This window comes from Falco rusticolus, chromosome 2 (genome assembly GCF_015220075.1).
Source record: "Falco rusticolus isolate bFalRus1 chromosome 2, bFalRus1.pri, whole genome shotgun sequence".
NCBI classification, from domain to species: domain Eukaryota; kingdom Metazoa; phylum Chordata; class Aves; order Falconiformes; family Falconidae; genus Falco; species Falco rusticolus.
In genome coordinates, this window is record NC_051188.1 from 11,134,405 (window position 1) to 11,153,925 (window position 19,521).

At 40.5% G+C, this 19,521-nt stretch overlaps 1 protein-coding gene across 7 annotated transcripts in view; it reads left to right on the top strand.

The window, feature by feature from the left end:
* FAT3 (FAT atypical cadherin 3) overlaps nt 1–19,521 on the top strand; it is a 425,303-nt gene that overhangs the window by 340,595 nt on the left and 65,187 nt on the right. For all 7 annotated transcript variants that reach the window (XR_005102452.1, XM_037376330.1, XM_037376323.1 and 4 more), the window contains 4 exons: nt 1,018–5,091; nt 12,414–12,610; nt 13,514–13,667; nt 16,359–16,592. Coding sequence is in view for 6 of the 7 variants with exons in the window: in XM_037376330.1 (XP_037232227.1) it covers nt 1,018–5,091; nt 12,414–12,610; nt 13,514–13,667; nt 16,359–16,592 (4,659 nt within the window). In the remaining variant the exon portion in view is untranslated. The remainder of the gene's footprint in view (nt 1–1,017; nt 5,092–12,413; nt 12,611–13,513; nt 13,668–16,358; nt 16,593–19,521) is intronic.

A 19,521-nucleotide genomic window follows, 5' to 3' on the forward strand; every position in this document is an offset into this window, starting at 1 on the left:
TGTAGATTGAAAGCAGTTCTAGATTTTAAAGTGTAAATTACAATAGCAGGAACATGTTATAATGATTGGAATCAATGTAACTCAGTATGTGCTGTTTGAATTTGGAATCAAACTCAGAAAAAGAGTCTGTGTGCTTATGCATGCCATATATAAATGCAGCATCCTATACTTTAAGCAGGCACTCAACGAGCCAGCAAAATACAGATTACATAATAGAGGTGAACTCTAATTACAGGTAAGGATACGTATCAAAAGTTTTGAATCTGTCTTGTTAAAGAAGAGGTTGGCAAAAAGACTAAAAAAAAAAAAGGCCCCAAAGAAGGTCCTTGATCCAAACTCACTTTTTTTACCTTTATGCAGTCAGCGATATGCCCATTTTCATGTTATAATAGAAATTTAATGACATTTTCTGCTAGCTCTCATTCGTCTAAATTTGTCCTCCTCAGAGACCACATGATAAACCTTTGTGCCACAAGGTACTTGAATCTCTTTTTCTATGCTATTTATTCTGTTTTATTTTTCGAAATGCCACTTTAACCTTCTTATATTGAGTTCTTTGAGTCTTGAACTACTGTAATCTTCTCTACGGTTGCTTAATATCCCCTTCAATTAAGAGCCTGAGTTGTTATCCATTTGTCATGTAATTAGCTTGTTAGCCTCTGATCTAGTTTCTTTGCCTTAGGTGTACATGTATTTGACTAATTCCCATAATTTAGGTATGCTTTTTCCTGCTTCAGTAGGAGTAATGTACATGCAGCACTTGCTCAGATGTTGATACTCAAAATCAAGATGTAGTTAACAGCACCTGAATTTCTGAAAGTTTGAACACCTATTCCATCTACTGAGTTTCCTGATTTTCAGAAAGGAAGACTGGAAGGGCTTTTACAATTCTATTATGTTGGGGTGGATTTTTTCAATAAATCCTTTGAAAAAATTACAACTAATTGTTCCTGATTTAAATTATCATTAAGTGTGCTGTATTTAATTTCTAATTTTCTTCCAATATTTGTGTTTTAGGAAATACAGGAAACACATTCAAGATTGAACCAGTTTTAGGGATCGTTACATTACTGAAGGAGCCAGACTTAACCACAATGGGACAGTTTGTTTTGTCAGTCAAAGTGACTGATCAAGGTTCTCCGCCTCTGTCTGCAACAGCAATTGTGCGGATATCTGTGACGATGGCAGACAACTCCCACCCTAAATTCACTCTCAAAGAGTACCAAGCAGAGGTTAATGAAAATGTGGATATCGGTACTTCTGTCATCTCTCTTTCTGCCATCAGTCAGTCCACGTTAGTTTATGAGGTTAAAGATGGAAACATGGATGGAGTCTTCACTATAAACCCATATTCTGGAGTGATCACCAGTCAGAAGGCCCTTGATTATGAACGTGCTTCCTCCTATCATCTCATTGTACAGGCAACAAATATGGCAGGCATGGCATCAAATGCCACTGTGAACATTCAGATTGTTGATGAAAATGATAACCCACCAGTTTTTCTCTTCTCTCAGTACTCGGGCAGCATAAGCGAAGCGGCTCCTGTAAACAGCATAGTCCGGAGTGCCAATAACAGTCCTCTTGTGATACGTGCCACTGACGCTGACAGCAACCAGAATGCTTTGCTTGTCTACCAGATTGTTGAATCTACTGCAAAAAAGTATTTCACAGTAGATTCCAGCACAGGTGCAATCAGAACAATTGCAAATTTAGATCATGAAACAATAGCCCACTTCCACTTCCATGTGCATGTTAGAGACAGTGGGAATCCCCAGCTCACAGCAGAGAGCCCAGTTGAAGTGACCATTGAGGTAACTGATGTCAATGACAACCCACCAGTCTTCAGCCAGGCCGTATTTGAGACCGTCTTGCTCCTGCCCACATATGTTGGTGTTGAGGTTCTCAAAGTCAAGGCTACAGACCCAGATTCAGAGATCCCTCCTGAACTAACATATAGTCTAATTGAAGGCAATTTGGACCATTTTTTAATTGATTCAAGCACAGGGGTACTCACTATTAAAAACAATAGCCTCTCCAAAGACCATTATATGCTAATAGTAAGAGTATCTGATGGGAAATTTTATAGCACTGCTATGGTGACAATAATGGTAAAAGAAGCCATGGATAGTGGGCTCCATTTCACACAAAATTTTTATTCCACTTCTATCTCAGAAAATAGTACCAATATCACAAAGATTGCTGTGGTGAATGCTGTTGGTAACCGCCTCAATGAGCCTTTGAAATACAGTATATTAAACCCAGGCAACAAATTTAAGATCAAATCCACCTCAGGAGTCATTCAGACAACTGGCATCCCCTTTGACCGAGAGGAGCAAGAGCTGTATGAGTTGGTGGTAGAAGCAAGCCGTGAACTAGATCATCTTCGTGTTGCTCGAGTGGTGGTGAGGGTTTACATTGAGGACATAAATGACAATGCTCCAGTGTTTGTAGGGCTTCCATACTATGCCGCTGTGCAAGTTGATGCTGAGCCTGGCACCCTGATATATCGAGTGACGGCTATTGATAAAGATAAGGGTGAAAGTGGTGAGGTGTCGTATCTTTTGAAGGAAGATTATGGACATTTTGAAATTGATAGAGGATCCGGTAGCGTCACTTTAAAAGAAGCCTTCAATTCTGATCTGTCGAATATAGAGTATTTGGTTGTCATTCTTGCAAAAGATGGGGGTAACCCATCATTGTCTGCTTCCGTAGAGCTCCCCATTACTATTGTTAACAAAGCGATGCCTGTATTTGACAAGCCCTTCTATACAGCTTCTGTGAACGAAGATGTAGAAATGCACACGCCAATTTTAAGCATAAACGCAACTAGTCCAGAAGGCCAGGGTATCATTTATATCATTGTCGATGGAGATCCCTACAACCAGTTTAATATCGACTTTGATACTGGAGTTCTGAGTGTCGTTAGCCCACTGGACTATGAAATAAATTCTGTTTTCAAGCTGATGGTACGAGCCAGTGATGCCCTCACTGGCGCTCGAGCTGAGGTCACTGTGGACTTGATCATTAATGATGTTAATGATAATCCTCCAATTTTTGATCAGTCGGCTTATAATGCCACTTTGTCTGAAGCATCTTTGATTGGAACTCCTGTACTGCAGGTTGTTGCGATTGATGCCGACTCTGACAATAACAAGATTGTGCAGTATCAGATAGTCCAGGACACCTTTAACAGCACGGACTATTTCCACATAGACAGCACCAGCGGCCTAATTCTGACAGCCCGGATGCTGGATCATGAGCTCATACAGCAGTGCACCTTGAAAGTCAGAGCAACTGATAATGGGTTCCCACCATTAAGCAGCGAGGTTCTTGTTAGTATTTCAATAACAGATATGAATGACAACCCTCCAGTTTTTAACCAGTTAATATATGAATCGTATGTGAGCGAACTGGCACCGCGGGGTCATTTTGTGACTTGCGTCCAAGCCTCTGATGCTGACAGCTCTGATTTTGACAGGCTGGAGTACAGCATCCTATCAGGAAATGATCGGACCAGCTTTATTATGGACAGCAAGAGTGGTATTATCACCCTTTCCAATCATCGCAAACAGAGAATGGAGCCCATGTACAGCCTGAATGTCTCTGTGTCAGACGGGCTGTTCACCAGCACAGCTCAGGTGCACATACAGATCCTCGGGGCCAACCTCTACAGCCCTGTGTTTTCACAGAGTGTTTATGTGGCAGAGGTTAGAGAAAATGCTGCTCCTGGAACTAAGGTAATCCATGTGAAGGCAACAGATGGGGATTCAGGCGTATATGGCCATATAAGCTACTCGATAATAAATGACTTCGCCAAGGACCGATTTTTGATTGATAGCAATGGGCAGATTCTGACAACTGAGAGGTTAGACCGGGAGAACCCACTGGAAAGTGATATCGGTATATTTTTGAGAGCCCTTGATGGAGGTGGCAGGACTACGTTTTGCACTGTGAGGGTGATAGTAGTGGATGAGAATGACAACGCTCCTCAATTTATGACGGTTGAATACAGAGCAAGTGTCAAAGCAGATGTTGGGAAAGGTTACTTGGTGACCCAAGTACAAGCAGTAGATCCAGATGATGGAGCCAATTCCAGAATTACCTATTCTTTGTATAGTGAAGCCTCCGTTTCAGTAGCCGATCTCCTTGAAATAGATCCAGACAATGGATGGATGGTCACCAAGGGTAGCTTTAACCAGCTGAAAAACACAGTTCTGTCATTCTTTGTCAAAGCAGTTGATGGTGGCATTCCTGTAAAGCATTCCCTCATTCCTGTCTACATCCATGTTTTACCCCCAGAAACTATTTTGCCTTCCTTTTCTCAACCTCAGTATTCTTTTACTATAGCAGAAGACACCCTCATAGGTGGCACCATTGACATTCTGCATGTTTTGCCTAATCAGGGTGCTTTGTATAGCACAGTTAATGGCGAGCTGACTGAAAATAACAAAGATGGGGTTTTCATCATAGAGCAGGACACAGGGCTCATAAAACTGGATAAGAGACTCGATCACGAGACAAATCCCGCTTTCCACTTCAAAGTTGCGGCCACCATCCAGTTAGACAAAGTAGACATTGTGTTGACTGTGGATGTGGAGGTTAAGGTATTGGATGTAAATGACAACAAGCCCATGTTTGAAACAGCTAGCTATGATGCTATAATAATGGAAGGGATGCCTATAGGAACGAAACTTATGCAAGTTAAAGCAATTGATGCAGACTCAAGTGCAAATGGGCAGGTCACTTATACACTTGCAGTGGAATCAGAACTGGAGAAGATCACAGAAGCATTCACTATTGATAGCAACAGTGGCTGGATCAGCACGCTGAAGGATCTGGACCATGAAAAGGATCCTGCTTTCACCTTTGCAGTGGTGGCCTCGGATCTGGGTGAAGCTTTATCCTTGTCATCAACCACCTTGGTCTCAGTTACTGTGACAGATATAAATGATAACGCACCCATATTTGAGCATGAGGTGTACAGAGGGTCGGTGAAGGAGAGTGACCCTCCAGGGGAGGTTGTGGCTGTTCTTAGCACCTGGGATGAAGACACGTCTGATGTCAACCGGCAGGTTAGCTACCATATTACAGGTAAGAACAGCTTGCATGATTTTCTCCCAAAATCAAATTTACTGAAGAACTGTGCATGTTTCCAGGTTTAGGTGAATGTTTAGCAGGATTTCAGCTAAATTACCACTGTGAATCAGAAAATTGCATTTTTTTATTTTTATTTTTTTTTGGACAGAATTTCCAGCAGCTAGCAAAGGTGAGAAAAGAGAAAGGGAGTATGTGTGTCTGTCTGTCTGTCTGCGTTATTCCTTTTCTAATTTCCAAGATTAATGCTTTATGATTTGCTGCAGAGCAATATAGTGTGCCCCATCAACCCATCATAACTGATGTGTCAGCTTGGAAACCATCATGACTTAATGTTTCAACCAAGGGAAGAAGAACGTTTTATTCTCATAGAAGAGAAAATCCTTCTATATCTAAGCATTTAAATTTTTTTTGGAAAAGCACTTTTATTTTTGAGATGGAAAAGTGCATGCAGGACTCATTTTGAAATGCCACTATTTATGGCAGGGGAGAAAAAAAGGAATGAATTTTATGTTGGAAGGAGTGGGGAGATGCCATTTCTTATCAGCACAGATTTCTGGCCAGGGAAATAGTAATCCCCTTAGAAGCACTGGTTAGCTGCCATGCATTGTTATATACAGCATAAGGCAATTTCGATTACATTGCTAACATATTTTTCAGAATGTGGTAACATTGCTCTTTCCTATTGTGCTATATTTATTATCATTCTTTTCTCCTAGATTCAGACTAGCTTTTGTGTGAGTATGTTATGAGTGATAGGGTGTTGCAGTTATTTTTCTGCCTACAGCTTGCATTGTCCAATAGATTTTTGTAGGGAACAACTTTGCCGCTCCCCCCAGCCTTCACAATCCAAGAGCTAGTATTAATTATCTAGTAATAACCAGATTATTGGGACAAATTCACATTGTTCTCGCTGGGGCTAGAATTACACAGGACTGCATGTAGGAAGCAGACTATGGGCAAAAATGACTTTGCTAACAGAGTAACAGGTTGTATATTTTGCTCTGGAGGATAAGGCTCCTACCCCTTTGTTAGCTGTCAGATTGGAAATGGCTATGGGATGGTGTATAAGGAGAGGTGTGATATTCCAGTTAGCCACAGACCGCCTGTGTTACACATCAGAAGTCATTTCATTTTCAAAGCAACCACAATTCATTCTGACCATTTTTTTGAAAGTCTGGATTCAGTTTAAAGGTTTGCAAAGACTGTGTCTTTATAGTGTGGTATGTTGTAGAAGTAGGGGCAAAAATAGCCTTGTGGATAAAGCACAGGATTTGGAGGCCTTGGGCAAGGTGCATTAGCTGCTAGTGCCTCAGTTCCCCATACCTAAAAGTAAGCAAGTAGTGCCTCATCCTAGAGGTTTTGTGGTGTTTGAAGGAGTTTAGGGATTCTATTCTAGAGACACTACAGAAAAGCAAACCCTTCATGTTTGTAGCAAATATATGTTCATGTACTGTGTTCATTAGCTGAAGGTACTGGTTTTCTCTGTGTTCTGAAGTCTTTTATATTTAATGATGCTTTTAGTTACATAATAATATTTTCTTCACATCCCTGTGCTGTCAATTTAGCAAAAACTGGACTTTTGAATAATAACTGTCACATATGACCCAAAAACTATAGAACATTCAGTACCTTGATTTCTATCATAGTTCAAAAAATGTTAGCTATTTTGCTGGTACTTCAGTTTCTGAAAATATTAGATGTGAAAGCTCAAAACTTTCTCTAATTCCTACTGTACAATTATTAAAGTGTATAAGCTCAGAACTTCTACTGTCTTTGATTATATCCTTTGAATTTGGGAAATGCACAAGGACAAATTAGGTTCTTTTGATTAAAATGTCAGAACGTATTAGAGTTTAACTCACAAAATAGTCTATTCACACTTTACCTCAAAAGTTGAGCTCAGGAACTGCAGCTGAATATTTCATGGAATCAGATTAGCTAGATGATTATTCAAATGCTGTGGCTTTCTGTAGGCATTCTGAGCCATAGAAACTCCTGTGCTTACAATAAACAAACTCTGAGGAAGAGCAGGACACTGACAAAAAGAAAGAAGAAAACAAATTATTAGAATGACATGTGGATCCACCAAAACCAGCGTTGTGCAAATGCACCTGGAGAAGAGTAGCACACGGAAGATAGGTGGGAAAAATTATCATTTAGGAGTTGAAAGAAATAAACATTCTGGGTCAGATGTGATCACTGAAGCGTCCTTTGCACTCTTTTGAGAAATACAGATGCTTATTGCAGTCTTCTGGTCAACTTTGTACAAGGGTAGATATGTTCTGGTGGATAAATATATGTTCTGTCTTTAAATCCTTCAGTTTAGGATTGCTTTCTGTAATGACTGGCAAGTAGTTGCCATTTTCAAATCTACCTTCATCTGCATTTGATGGTGGGGGACAAAAATTTTACACTTACCCTTTGTCATTTGTAGTTTGATAGCACCTGGAGATGTTCACAAAGCAAAAGCACTGGTATACATCTTAATAGAAAATCAGTAGGAAGCACAGGTGACACAAATGCAGTTAGGGAGCACAGTAGTTTTGAAAGCTCGTTTGAGGTTGCCACCTGTATCAGTTGAGGCAGTTTGACTAAAACCAGGGCTGTGATGGTGTTTAGCTAGGATGTTTAGCCAGCCTAGACCTAGACAGATGTTACTGAGATTTAACAGTGGCAAACAAGGAAAAACCACTAGAAGAGCTGCTAAGACTTTGGTATAAAGGGTTTTCTGTTCCTCAGTGATGTTAATTAAGCTCCGTCAGGCATGGAAAACTAAGGACAGACAATAGTCCTTAAGCTTTGGCTCTGCTGAATATGAGGAAGATGGACATTGTGTTTTGGAAGAATGAACTGATATTACACGCAGTAGGTTTTTACTGGGTTGATTGCCCTGTATGAGCAAAGTGATGGTTTTTGTTTGGTTTTATTTTGTATTTAAGATCCTTGAGTTCTGGAGAAATGGATGTTTCAGTGTTTGAGGAGGACTTGTGCTGCAAGCTGAAGAACAGTGTCTGCAATTTTATGATAGTAAAGCTAAGAGGATTGGATTTATCATTTCAGCAGCTTAGTAAACGTGCAACATCTTAAACTGGGAGTGGAGGATAAACCTATTGATTTTATGTGATGCAAATGCTTAAATTTCTAATTGGAAATTGAAAGTATTTAAATAAATGCATAAATGTAAATGAGAAACTAAGTAAGTTAGTAAATACTCAGTTCCCCCTCCTGGGTTGGGACATTGCAGTGAAAACTGATACTGCTGGCTTCCAGTTTTCAGTTCTCTTTTAGCCGTTACAATTCCCTCTGTGTGTGTTTTAGTAATGGTGTGTGTCAGGATTTGTTTATTTTGGACCACAGTGTCCCTGCTTTTCATTTGTATCTGGCTGTTTTCTTTCTTTAAAACTTGAGCTTGATTTGGCTTTGTACTATTTGCTGACTAGGGAGGGAGGGAGAGCAGTATTTAAACTTCAAGTAACAAAAGATAAAAGATAATGCTGATTCTTTTAGCCTCAAAGCCTCTCTAAAAAGTTACTGGAGTGTTTTTTGTAGCTAGCACTTCACTGTTGTGACGTTCAAAGTAGAACATAAGAAAACTGCCAAAAGATTTTAAAGAACCCATTAATACATGTAGTCAGGAGGCTTCCATTTAGAAAAGCTACATTATTCAGAGTGAAAAACTAATTAATTAGAACGCCCCTAGGAAACTGAATCTGCTTACATATATTAGTGAAAAAGTTAATTAATCACTGCAGAATGAGATCTGTGTCAAGACATATGTGTGAGTACTAGAAAATGGTTCCCTGGGCCACAGTGTGGATTTTTTGCTTTCCTTTTTTAAGAGTATTTCCTTGACAGTATTTTAGTGTTTACATCTCATTATTTCTGTTACACTTTATAGTACAACTTCCACCTTTGTCTTCTGTCAACAAAGTACATAGCCAGTCTGGAGAAGCAAAAAACCTGAAAGGTAGCACTAATGAAAAAGGCATGCAGATAAACTGTTACACGTTTGCTGCTTATTGCACAGGTTACTTGGTCATTCAGATTGATCCTTTTCTGGTGGAATAAAGTGGGGTAGGAGGATCCTAAGGACCTTTTTTTTTACATATATATACATTCCTCCCAAATTCCTATGTATGATTTAAAAACCATTCCATCACCAACAAAGCAACAGTGGTTTTAAAATTGCTCCAAGCTAGTGTTACTGCCAGCCATAAAAGCCACCAGCTGATTTTAATTAGATTCTACCTTTCCTCTTTTCCTAGCAATGGGATACCCGTACCTTGAGTGTATTGCTTTATAATTGGTCAGGGCAGTTAATAATTTCCTTTTACAAAAGAACTAATATGCAGGAAAGCACTGATCAATATCATGAAACTAAGTAAGAATATTCAAGACCATTTTTATTAATGGTTTACATTAAACTCACTATGACAAGATTACAGCCTTTTATAAAGGAGAGTTAAGCTTTTTATGCTGGTGTTGAACTGAATAGAGAGAAATTAACGTCAATCAGCAAGGGTCTACCCTCCCTGAAGTCATATTAAGACTCAAGTCAATGGACAGATTCTCATTGCCTTGGCTTGTATCCGGATCTGCCCTGTAGTGCACATCGACATACTGCGTAACCTTCTTTAGGAGAAATGGGTGTTTATAACACACATCAGATTAAACAAGGTTTAGCTGTGGCCTCTGATGACTATTCCAGACTGTTGTAGAAATCGGTGAGAAAATTGATCTGCTTGGTTTTGTGATTGAAAAAGGTGATTTTCTATCAGCAGAAAATACCTACGTTTGATATATCAGTTTTCCTCTCTGTATGATTACAGGGCCTTTTATACTTATAATGCCTGACTAATTTTCTGGAAACCTTGTTCATTAAAACATGCTTTTTTGACAGAGTTACATCTGGTGCAAATGGTGATGCTTAACAAGAAGGATTTGCTCAGTCTGTCTCAATTGACTTAGTTTTCATATTAAATAGAAACCAGTCTATCTTGTCATTGGTAGCTAATGAAGGCGGCATAGATTATAGCCTGTGACCTCTTTTCTGCTCTTTGATGTAAAAGGAAGGTATGAAATGTGCATTATACTTTTTTGCTTGGTTTTAAGCTCAGTTTCAAGTTCAGATCTTCTCTTCCTTGATTTTTTTGCTAAGAAAGTCCCTGCGAACTGACAGAATTGTGACACCAGAAGCAACAATAGTGACACCTAATCACTTGACAGTAGAGCCAGCTTAAATAAATTCAGCCTTGGATTATTTTTTTTTCTAAATATTTATTTACTCAGAGCCTAGTCTTTCCATTGAGCTTGGGCAGATCCCATGACACATGTCAGAACCCTTAATAAGTTGTAAGCAAAAGTGCACTAGGCATGCTTGACATTCTTGATCATGTTACAAGAAAGAATAAGCATTCCCTTAATATTTTTGTACCACTTATATATATGAGAAACACAGAAAGTGTTCTCAGATTGCATTTCTGCATGGGAGAGCACAGGGGAAAGCTTATATGGGTGAGGAAAGAGCTACTAGTGGGTTAGCTGGAATTTAAAGTCCAGCCAGTGGAGCAGTGTGATGCTTTTTTCTATGTCCTCACAGTTTCTATAGCACATGAGTTTGCTGTGACTGTAGTGCTCTATCCTGAATTACTAAATGCACAGATATGTCTTTACAGAGTGAGGTTATATTAGATGCTGGGCATAGAAGATTTGGTAGTTGGCTTTACTGGCTTAGGCTGGGGTAGGATTAATTTTCTTCATAGCAGCTGATACAGTTCTATGTTTTGGTTTTGTGACCAAAACAGTATTGATACCACAGGGATGTTTTAGGTATTGCTAAGCAGTGTTTACACAGAGACAAGGCTTTTTTGGCTTCTCACCCCAGCCCACCAGCAAGTAGGCTGGGTCTGCACAAGAAATTTGGAAGGGACACAGTTGGGACAGCTGACCCAACTGACCAAAGGGATGTCCCATACTGTATGAGTCATGCTCGGCAGTAAAAGGTGGAGGAAGAAGGAGGAAGGGAGGATGTTCGGAGTGATGGCAAGTTACTTCGCAAGTAACTTTTATGGGTGATGAAGCCCTGCTTTCATGGAAATGGCTGAACAGCTGCCACGAATTCCTTATTTTGCTTTGCTTTGCTTACACACACAGCTTTTGCTTTACCCAGTAAACTGACTTCCTCTCAACACATGAGTTTCCACACTTTTACCCTTCTGATTCTCTCTGCCTTCCCACTGAGGGAGATTGAGCAAGTGACTGTGTGGAGCTCAGCTGCCTGCTGGGGCTAAGCCACAAGAGTGGTTTAAAAGATTTTACTTTCTGGTCTGGCAGGGGGGGTAAGATCGAGCTCAGAGAAAGGTGATGGATGGTGGTTTCTTCATGGGGGAGGCAGGGATCTATACCATTTCAGATGAAGGAGTAAATAACTGTTGGCACATTAGCAACAACTGTGCCCGCTTGATTATTGTAACCTTCTGCATGTGACATGTCCATCCTTCCTTCCTTCCTTCCTTCCTTCCTGAGGATGACAAGGACCAAAACTTTCCCTCTTCCAACCTGCTTTTTTTCACCAGGCAGTTTAATGATATGGAAGAGCAACATTGCCAAGGTTCAGTGTCAGTGTTATGGCACGATAAAAAGCTGCTGTGCTTCGCGTCCTGCACTTCTTTCAGCAGCTTTTGCTCTCGGATACATTTGATCTAATTGTACTGCTTATCTTCCAACTGCTCCTCAAATGACCTCTTGTTAGGACTATTTAATACTAGTGTGTCTTCCTGTGTCATGTAAACTTTTTTTAAAACTAGAATTTTAATGAGCAGAAGAATGGCACAGCTGTATGATAAAGATTTCATTAGAGAATTCCTTAATAGAACCCACTTCTAGTCCTTGATTGCATAATCAACAGCTAATGAAATTGTCTTGGTAACAAGAGCTACGGTGTATTACATCCTCTCCTGAGACTAAGTGGAAAGACAATTGTACCAGCCTGAGAGGCCTATTGATTGTTCACAGTTTGAATTTGATTGCCCTTATGGGGAGCTAAACAAGAGATCATCTTCAGCTCTGTTAAATGGATTTTGTTTCCACTGAAAGTTATTGGTTCACTTTCATACAAGGTGTTCGGGGGGCAATAAACACAGGGAGTGTAATCTCATTACAGATTTCCTGAGTCTGCAAGTTTGAAAGCACCGATGACTGTAAAGCAAATGACAGCTGCTTGGTTCAGGTCCTCCGTGATGTGTCCGTGTGTTTAAACTAGGTGGGAGCTCTGAAGGAATGCCCCAGCCTGTTGTGTCTTGCTTGTCTCATTGCAGGAGGGAATCCCAAAGGGAAGTTTGCTCTGGGACTGGTTCAGAATGAGTGGAAGGTTTATGTTAAAAGGCCTCTAGATCGGGAAGAGCAAGACGTTTATTATCTGAACATCACCGCCACAGATGGCCTCTTTGTAACCCAAGCTGCTGTGGAAGTGACCGTCACTGATGTTAATGATAATAATCCAGTTTGTGAACAGGTGAGTTAGCAACACCCATGGCAATTGACTGTTGTGTTGAAAGCGATGGTTTCCCTAGGGCTGTCGCTGCTATTTACAGGTATTCACAGGCGACGCCTATTTTCAGCCTTAAGGTCTTAGTTGGAGAATCTGGAGACATCTGGGAGAGGAGGACGATAGTCCTGTGAAGCCAAGATTGAAGGATGATGCTCTAGTAAAGCTGGTGGAGGAACCTTGTCCACAGCGACCCTAGCTGGCTTGAGGAAAACCGAAGCATTGTGAGGGAGCACGGGGAGCTGCGCCTCCCGCACAGCCAGTGCCTGCAGCGCTGCCTGCAGCTTTCGTGGTGCTAGCTGCCTCTTACTCTGTGGAAAGGCGGTGTGGGGAACTGGTAGTACTGCAATAGAAAGGTCTGTGTGAAAGAAAAGACATGATGAAACACAAGATTCCTTAATGGTACTGCTCACAGAATCTTTTATATATATATATGTGTGTGTGTGAGAGCATGTATGTATATACTCGATTAATTCCTATCACTACATTATCACTGGTGGAACAGTGTCATTGCAAGCACTACTTGGAAATCAGCCTGTATCTCCCTCAAACACTGCTGGATGAGTTGATAAAAACAGTTCTTTTCGTTAGCACATACGTCAAAGCTTCCATTTCATGGGTGTTGGTGAAACGAATGGAAGATAAAAAATGAAGCTGCATTTAAGATGAGCCTTATTAAGAGTCATAGTTTGGCATTGTTTCAGTGACACCTCAAAGCTTAACAATGATTGGAATTTCTAGGAATGTGTTGCATAAAGGAAAAATGTTTCCTATATAGAAAGAGGCACTAGAGAGAGATTTTGTAAGGAATTGTGCAAAGACTGTAAAATACTGTTACAGAATAGTTTACATTTCTGTTTTTGTCTCTAGGTTGCATACACAGCACTGTTTCCTGAAGACATCCCATCAAACAAAGTCATTCTTAAAATCAGTGCTAAAGATGCTGACATTGGGTCCAATGGTGAAATTCGCTATTCTCTCTATGGTGCTGGGAATAATAAATTTTTCTTAGATCCAGAAAATGGTAAGATGACAACTGAATGTTTCTGAATACTCTTGTTAATCCCTCGACATCAGTGGGTACTAGTTTCCTTAACTAGAGTTCAGTTACACTTCTTTATCAGCCAGTTGTTCTAGTTATGGCAGGTGTGGATGACCACTTCTGAACTGGTAGTGGTTGGAGGGAGGAATAAGGATGTGTTTGTTGGACAGGCTGAATGTTATAATCAGAACAGTTGATACCCACCCTTTTGTTTCCTTGCCAGACCTCAACTTAGACCACAGTTGTATCATAGAATGGTTTTGGTTGGAAAGGACATTTAAATGTCATCTAGTTCAACGTCCCTGCAAGAGCAGGGACATCTTCAAATAGATCAGGTTGCTCGTAGCCCTGTCCAACCTGAACTTGAGTGTTTACAGGGATGGGGTATCTATCATCTCTCTGGGCAACCTGTGCCAGTGTCTCACCACCCTCAAAGTAAAAAATAGCTTCCTATCTAGTCTGAATCTACCCTCTTTTAGTTCAAAACCATCACCCCTTGTCCTATCTCAACAGTTTAAAAAATTTGTCCACGTCTTTCTTATAAGCCCCCTTTAAGTGTTGCAAGGCCACAATAAGGTCTTCCTGGAGCCTTCTCTTCTCCAGGCTGGATAACCCCAACTCTCTGCCTGTCTTCATGGGAGAGGTGTTGCATCCCTCTGATTATCCCTGTGGCCCTTCCCTGGACCTGCTCAAACAGGTCCATGTCTTTCCTGTACTGAGGACTTCAAAGCTGGATGCAGTACTCCAGGTGTGGTCTCACCAGAGTGGAGCAGAGGGGCAGAATCACCTCCCTGGACCTGCTGGCCACATTTCTTTTGATGAAGCCCAGGATACAGGCTTCACATTTCTGGCTCACATCCAGCCTTTCATCCACCAGCACCCCAAAGTCCTTCTCTGCAGGGCTGCTCTCCATCCCTTCACCCCCCAGCCTGTATTGATACCAGGTGTTGCCCTGACCCAGGTGCAGGACCTTGCACTTGGCCTTGTTGAACCTCATGGCATTCATATGGGCCCACCTCCCAAGTTTGTCCAGGTTCTTCTAGATTCCATCCCATCCCTCAGGAACGTCATCCACACCACTCAGCTTAGTGTCATTTGTAAACCTGCTGAGGGTGCACTCAAACCCAAGTCTGTGTCACTGATGAAGACATTAAACAGTGCTGGTCCCAGTATGGGCCCCTGAGGGACACCACTTGTCACTGATCTCCACCTGGATACTGAGCCACTAACCACTACCCTCTGGATGTGACCATCCAACCAATTCCTCTTCCACCAAACAGTCCACCCATCAAATCCATGTCTCTCCAATTTAGAGAGAAGGATGTTGTGGGGGACCCTTTCAAAGGCCTTACAGAAGTCCGGATAGATGACATCTGTAGCTCTTCCCTTGTCCACTAATGTAGTCACTCCATCACAGAAGGCCGCTAGGTTGGTCAGGCAGGACTTGCCCTTGGTAAAGTTGTCTCAGATCACCTCCCTGTTCTCCATATGCCTGCCCTGGAGACTTTTTGATACAGAGGAGGGGAAGATGCCAGCATGGTCCTCCTTCATCTTCAGACTTCATTCTTCCACCTTGATATTTATACCTTGTAAAAAAGATATTACTGTTACACACAGATTTGGGGCAGAAAATGAAATCAATAATGAATTTGTGGGCACAGTGGAATGCTACCAAGGTCTTGTACATTTGGCAGCTGGTCTGGAAGAAGATACTGATCTTTGCTAAGAGCTAGATTTTATGATTGTTATGAAGCTAAATAAAATCATTTTGCCATGAATAAAAATCTCACCCCTCTGTTATTTTTAGGAATTTTGTTTCCATAATGATAGACTAAGTCCTTCCGCATGCAGTGCCTCCTCCACATGACTAGCAGTAGGCAGCACCCACTATTGCCATAGCATTGCTGTTGGAAGAGGAGATGTATGCAGTGTGTGGAAGGGGAAGTATTGCCCTCTTCAAGGACAAATTTTGTATTTATCTGCAAATTACACCCTTAAAAAAATAACCTAAAGCTTACCCTCTGACCAGCAGTGGCTGTTGGCTGATGTGACGATGTTTTGTGGTTGTTTATCCATGCAGTGGAAAATGGATCATGGGTAAAGCTCTCACCAGCTGAATAAGCTGGCTTTTTGTGGCTGTCAGTGTTTATTGTGATACCCATCTCTGTATAAGAAGTTTGATTCAAACTAGATGCCAGAGGCATCTACAGGAATTTAGAGCTGGTTGGAGATTACTTTCTGGGGTAGAAAGAAGAGAGGGGATGTTGAAGTTATTTTTGAACAGTAGCATTAGAAAACTTTAGAGTTCATTATGGCTACTGTCATCAGATTTAGGACATGTTTCTGTGTCTGGGAGTCTCTAAATCTTGAGCGTAACAAAAAGACAGACTTGGGAAAACACAGTGATGTTATATGGGTGAAGTTGTAGGCTGTTGAAGGCCAGTGTGAGTGGCTTGTCATCCCTTCACTCATTGGCAGCTCACTGTTGGGTAAAGAGGAGTGAGAAGTGATACTGCTGTGAGTTTTTAATCCATTCATTGGAATAATCAAGGTTGATTTTTTTTTCCTCTTTCCTATTCCTGTGAAATACATGGGTTTGAGATATTCACAGTATCTAGAATTAGTGATGTTGCTATAGTAGTAATGATGGCTGCTGCTTTTAATCAATTTTAGGTGAGCTGAAATCCTTGGCCCCTCTTGACCGAGAGAAAATCCCTGTGTACAACTTGGTTGCCCGAGCCACAGATGGTGGTGGCAGGTTTTGCCAATCAGAAATCCATCTTGTTTTAGAAGATGTTAATGATAATCCACCAGTGTTTTCATCTGATCACTACACTGCTTGTGTCTATGAGAATACAGCCACTAAAGCTCTATTAACAAGAGTCCAAGCCACTGATCCTGATGTCGGTGAGTAATGCTGCGAACAGTAATTAATGTTCAGGGAAACTTTTTGGGTTGGTAGAATTGCAATACTGATGTATTTTTCTGTTGCTGACTTTCCTCATTCTTTCCTCCTTTTGCTTCTGCCTCCTCCCCATTTTTATCCTTTTTTCTTTACATTGAAATGCTTGTGGCTGAGCCTGATGTAATGGTGTTACAAACAGAAAAGCATTGCAGCAGCCATAGAAACATGTAGTCTTTTATTGTCTTAATTGGTTATAGCTATGTTTAGGGATAAATGATAGTTTTGGCGGTGAATTCCAGCTTTCTTCCTCCAGTGGCCTCACCTCTTTTCTTGAGCCATGATTTGGAATACCCATGCCTCCATTTATGCAAATAATATAGTTACCTGCCATAGGGACCAACACCTGATTAACCACAGCTTTTTTAAAGTTTTATACTGCTGTAATTCCCATTTGTTCCAGCTTGTTACCTTAGCATGAAACTATTTTTGATGAATGCACATTACAAATGCTCTTGTTATTTAACTGGACATTCTTTTAAAGTGTATTAGTTAATTATATGAGGAACTTAACCTTGACATCTGGGCCCAATTATAAATAATTAAAGGGGTTTTTTTGCATAACACAGTGGTAGGATCTACCAAATGTCAGATTTTTTTTTAGCTCATTCACTTCAGTTGGAATAAATAAATCCCATTGTTTGGTTTTTTTTTTCCTGTGTTTTTGGAGATGTTTTGTGAAAACTGCGGCCTCAGTAGCTTGACATAAAAAGCAGACCTTTCATTAACTGAGAAAATATTTGATGTTATAATTGTGGGATTTTTTCTGAAGTACAGTGCATGCTGGAAGTCTTAGTTGTTACTAAGGCTGACAATATAAATATACAGGAATCAGTAATGGAGCAGCAAACATCCATTAATATATCTATGAAGAGCTGCATTATATGCCATGGTTGAAAAATCACAATTAAAGTTATAATACTGTCCTGCAGTGAAAAGTCAATTACTGATAGTAAACTACTGAACAGTCTGAAGACCCAGTGTTGGTGCTTTCCACTGTTATCTTAATTACCATTTTTCTCATAGGTGCGATGACGTTCAAGGAGAGGGGAGACAGAAAGAATTAGAAAAAAAAAAGGTGTCAATAGAAGTTCTTGCTAGCACCGACTTTACATAATAAGATGGTTAGAAATGAAAAGAAAAAAACCATGGGCTAATTGCTACATCTTCCTTCTGAAATTAGATAAGTTAAAGGGAGGGATGCATGTGATGAATGAGAAGGGGCTATGTATGTACTTAATGATGAGACCTGAAAATTAAACAAGACTATTGTATCATATAAAATTGACTCTGGTCTCTAAAATTGGATTTTATATTAATTACTGTTCTATTAGTCCGCACTAAAATCACTGATTCCCCGTTGCTGCATAATGAGTGAGTTCAGGTAGTGTAATGTTCCCATCACAGTGAAAAATGTATTATTGATATTCCTGATGAGCTATGCTATCCCTGTAAGGTTTTGTGGAGCGTTGTCCTGAAAACATCAGTGGAGCCAGTAATCATCATACAAATCAAATTTTAACATCCAGGAAACATCTTACAATCAGTCTTAGAATTTACCTGTTCTACTTTGGGCTTTGAAGAGCCATGTACTGTAAAGATAAGAGCCTCTGTACAGAAGCCATTGAGATAAAAGTTGAGAGAAACCCATTTGTGGTCTGCAACTAAACACAATTTAATATAAAACTGAAAATGTGGTCAGACACTGTTGGATAATTAAGACAAGTTCCAGTTAACAGGAAAATAGTATTATATCTGCCTTGAGCCTTTGATATCTCTTGAAATTCCTGAACTCATAGTATCCTGAGAAACTTCAGGACTGGAACACAAATTGTTGTTTAATATATTTGTGATTTGGATGCATGCGTAGAAATTAGCTGTATCAACTGGACACAGTGAAGAAGAGACGTGATTCTTCTTCACAGTATGCAACAGAAGAAAATTGCTTTAACTGTTCAGTAGCAGACAAGCAAATTTTACATAACTTCTCCATATAGCTAGGTATCTTAAATTAAATGATCAGTTGAAGAAGAGAGAATACACATAAATCCCTTTCTTAAGACATATTAGTAACTTTAAAACAATTACTTCTACCATCCTGCTTCCACTGGAAATTCTTAATATTTCCCCAAGATAATATTTTCTACCAACTCACCACCGTCAGGTCTCAAAATGTGCAAACTAAGAAATGAAAGAGAAATTCTGGTTTTACAGTTTTTTGGAGAAGTTCACAGGGAGCAGTGGATTTTCTGCTTCCCACTGTCTTCAAATCAAAGTGCCAAATTGCTCCGTCCTGTTCAAATGAAGGCACAAGAAGAGTTGGAGTGAATGGTGAGGTTAATTATCTGAGCAAAGCCATCAGACAACTACAACATCAGCCCATTGCAAAGGAATTAGGGTGATGCTAGAGCAGCAACACTGAGGAAACCTACATGGGACTTTGTGGCAAGCATGGTATTAAAAAATTGGTAAACTTCAAAATAAACCTGCAGCCCAAAGCTGAGCTGCAGGTGCATATTCATTTCCAGTCCTGCTGGTGTTGTCTGCATGCATGTGGTGTTGCAGCCTTGCTTGCGGAATGCAAGAATGAATGACAACATGGTCCGGGCTCAGCACTGCGTTCAGTACAGTTAAATCCTGCCTCACTTGCAGCTACTTTGCCTTGTGAATGACCTTCATGCTGAGGCCTGTTTCCATGATGACGAATGGTGTAGTCTACTGAAGGCAGAAGCACTTACTGTACTAAATATGAACAGTGCGTCATCTGTCCTTCTGCAGTCCTCTTCATCACCACTGGGGCACCGACAGCTCCACACCATCCACGTTGTCGTCAGTTTAGTGATTTCACTGACCTATTGATTTTTTTTCTGGGTT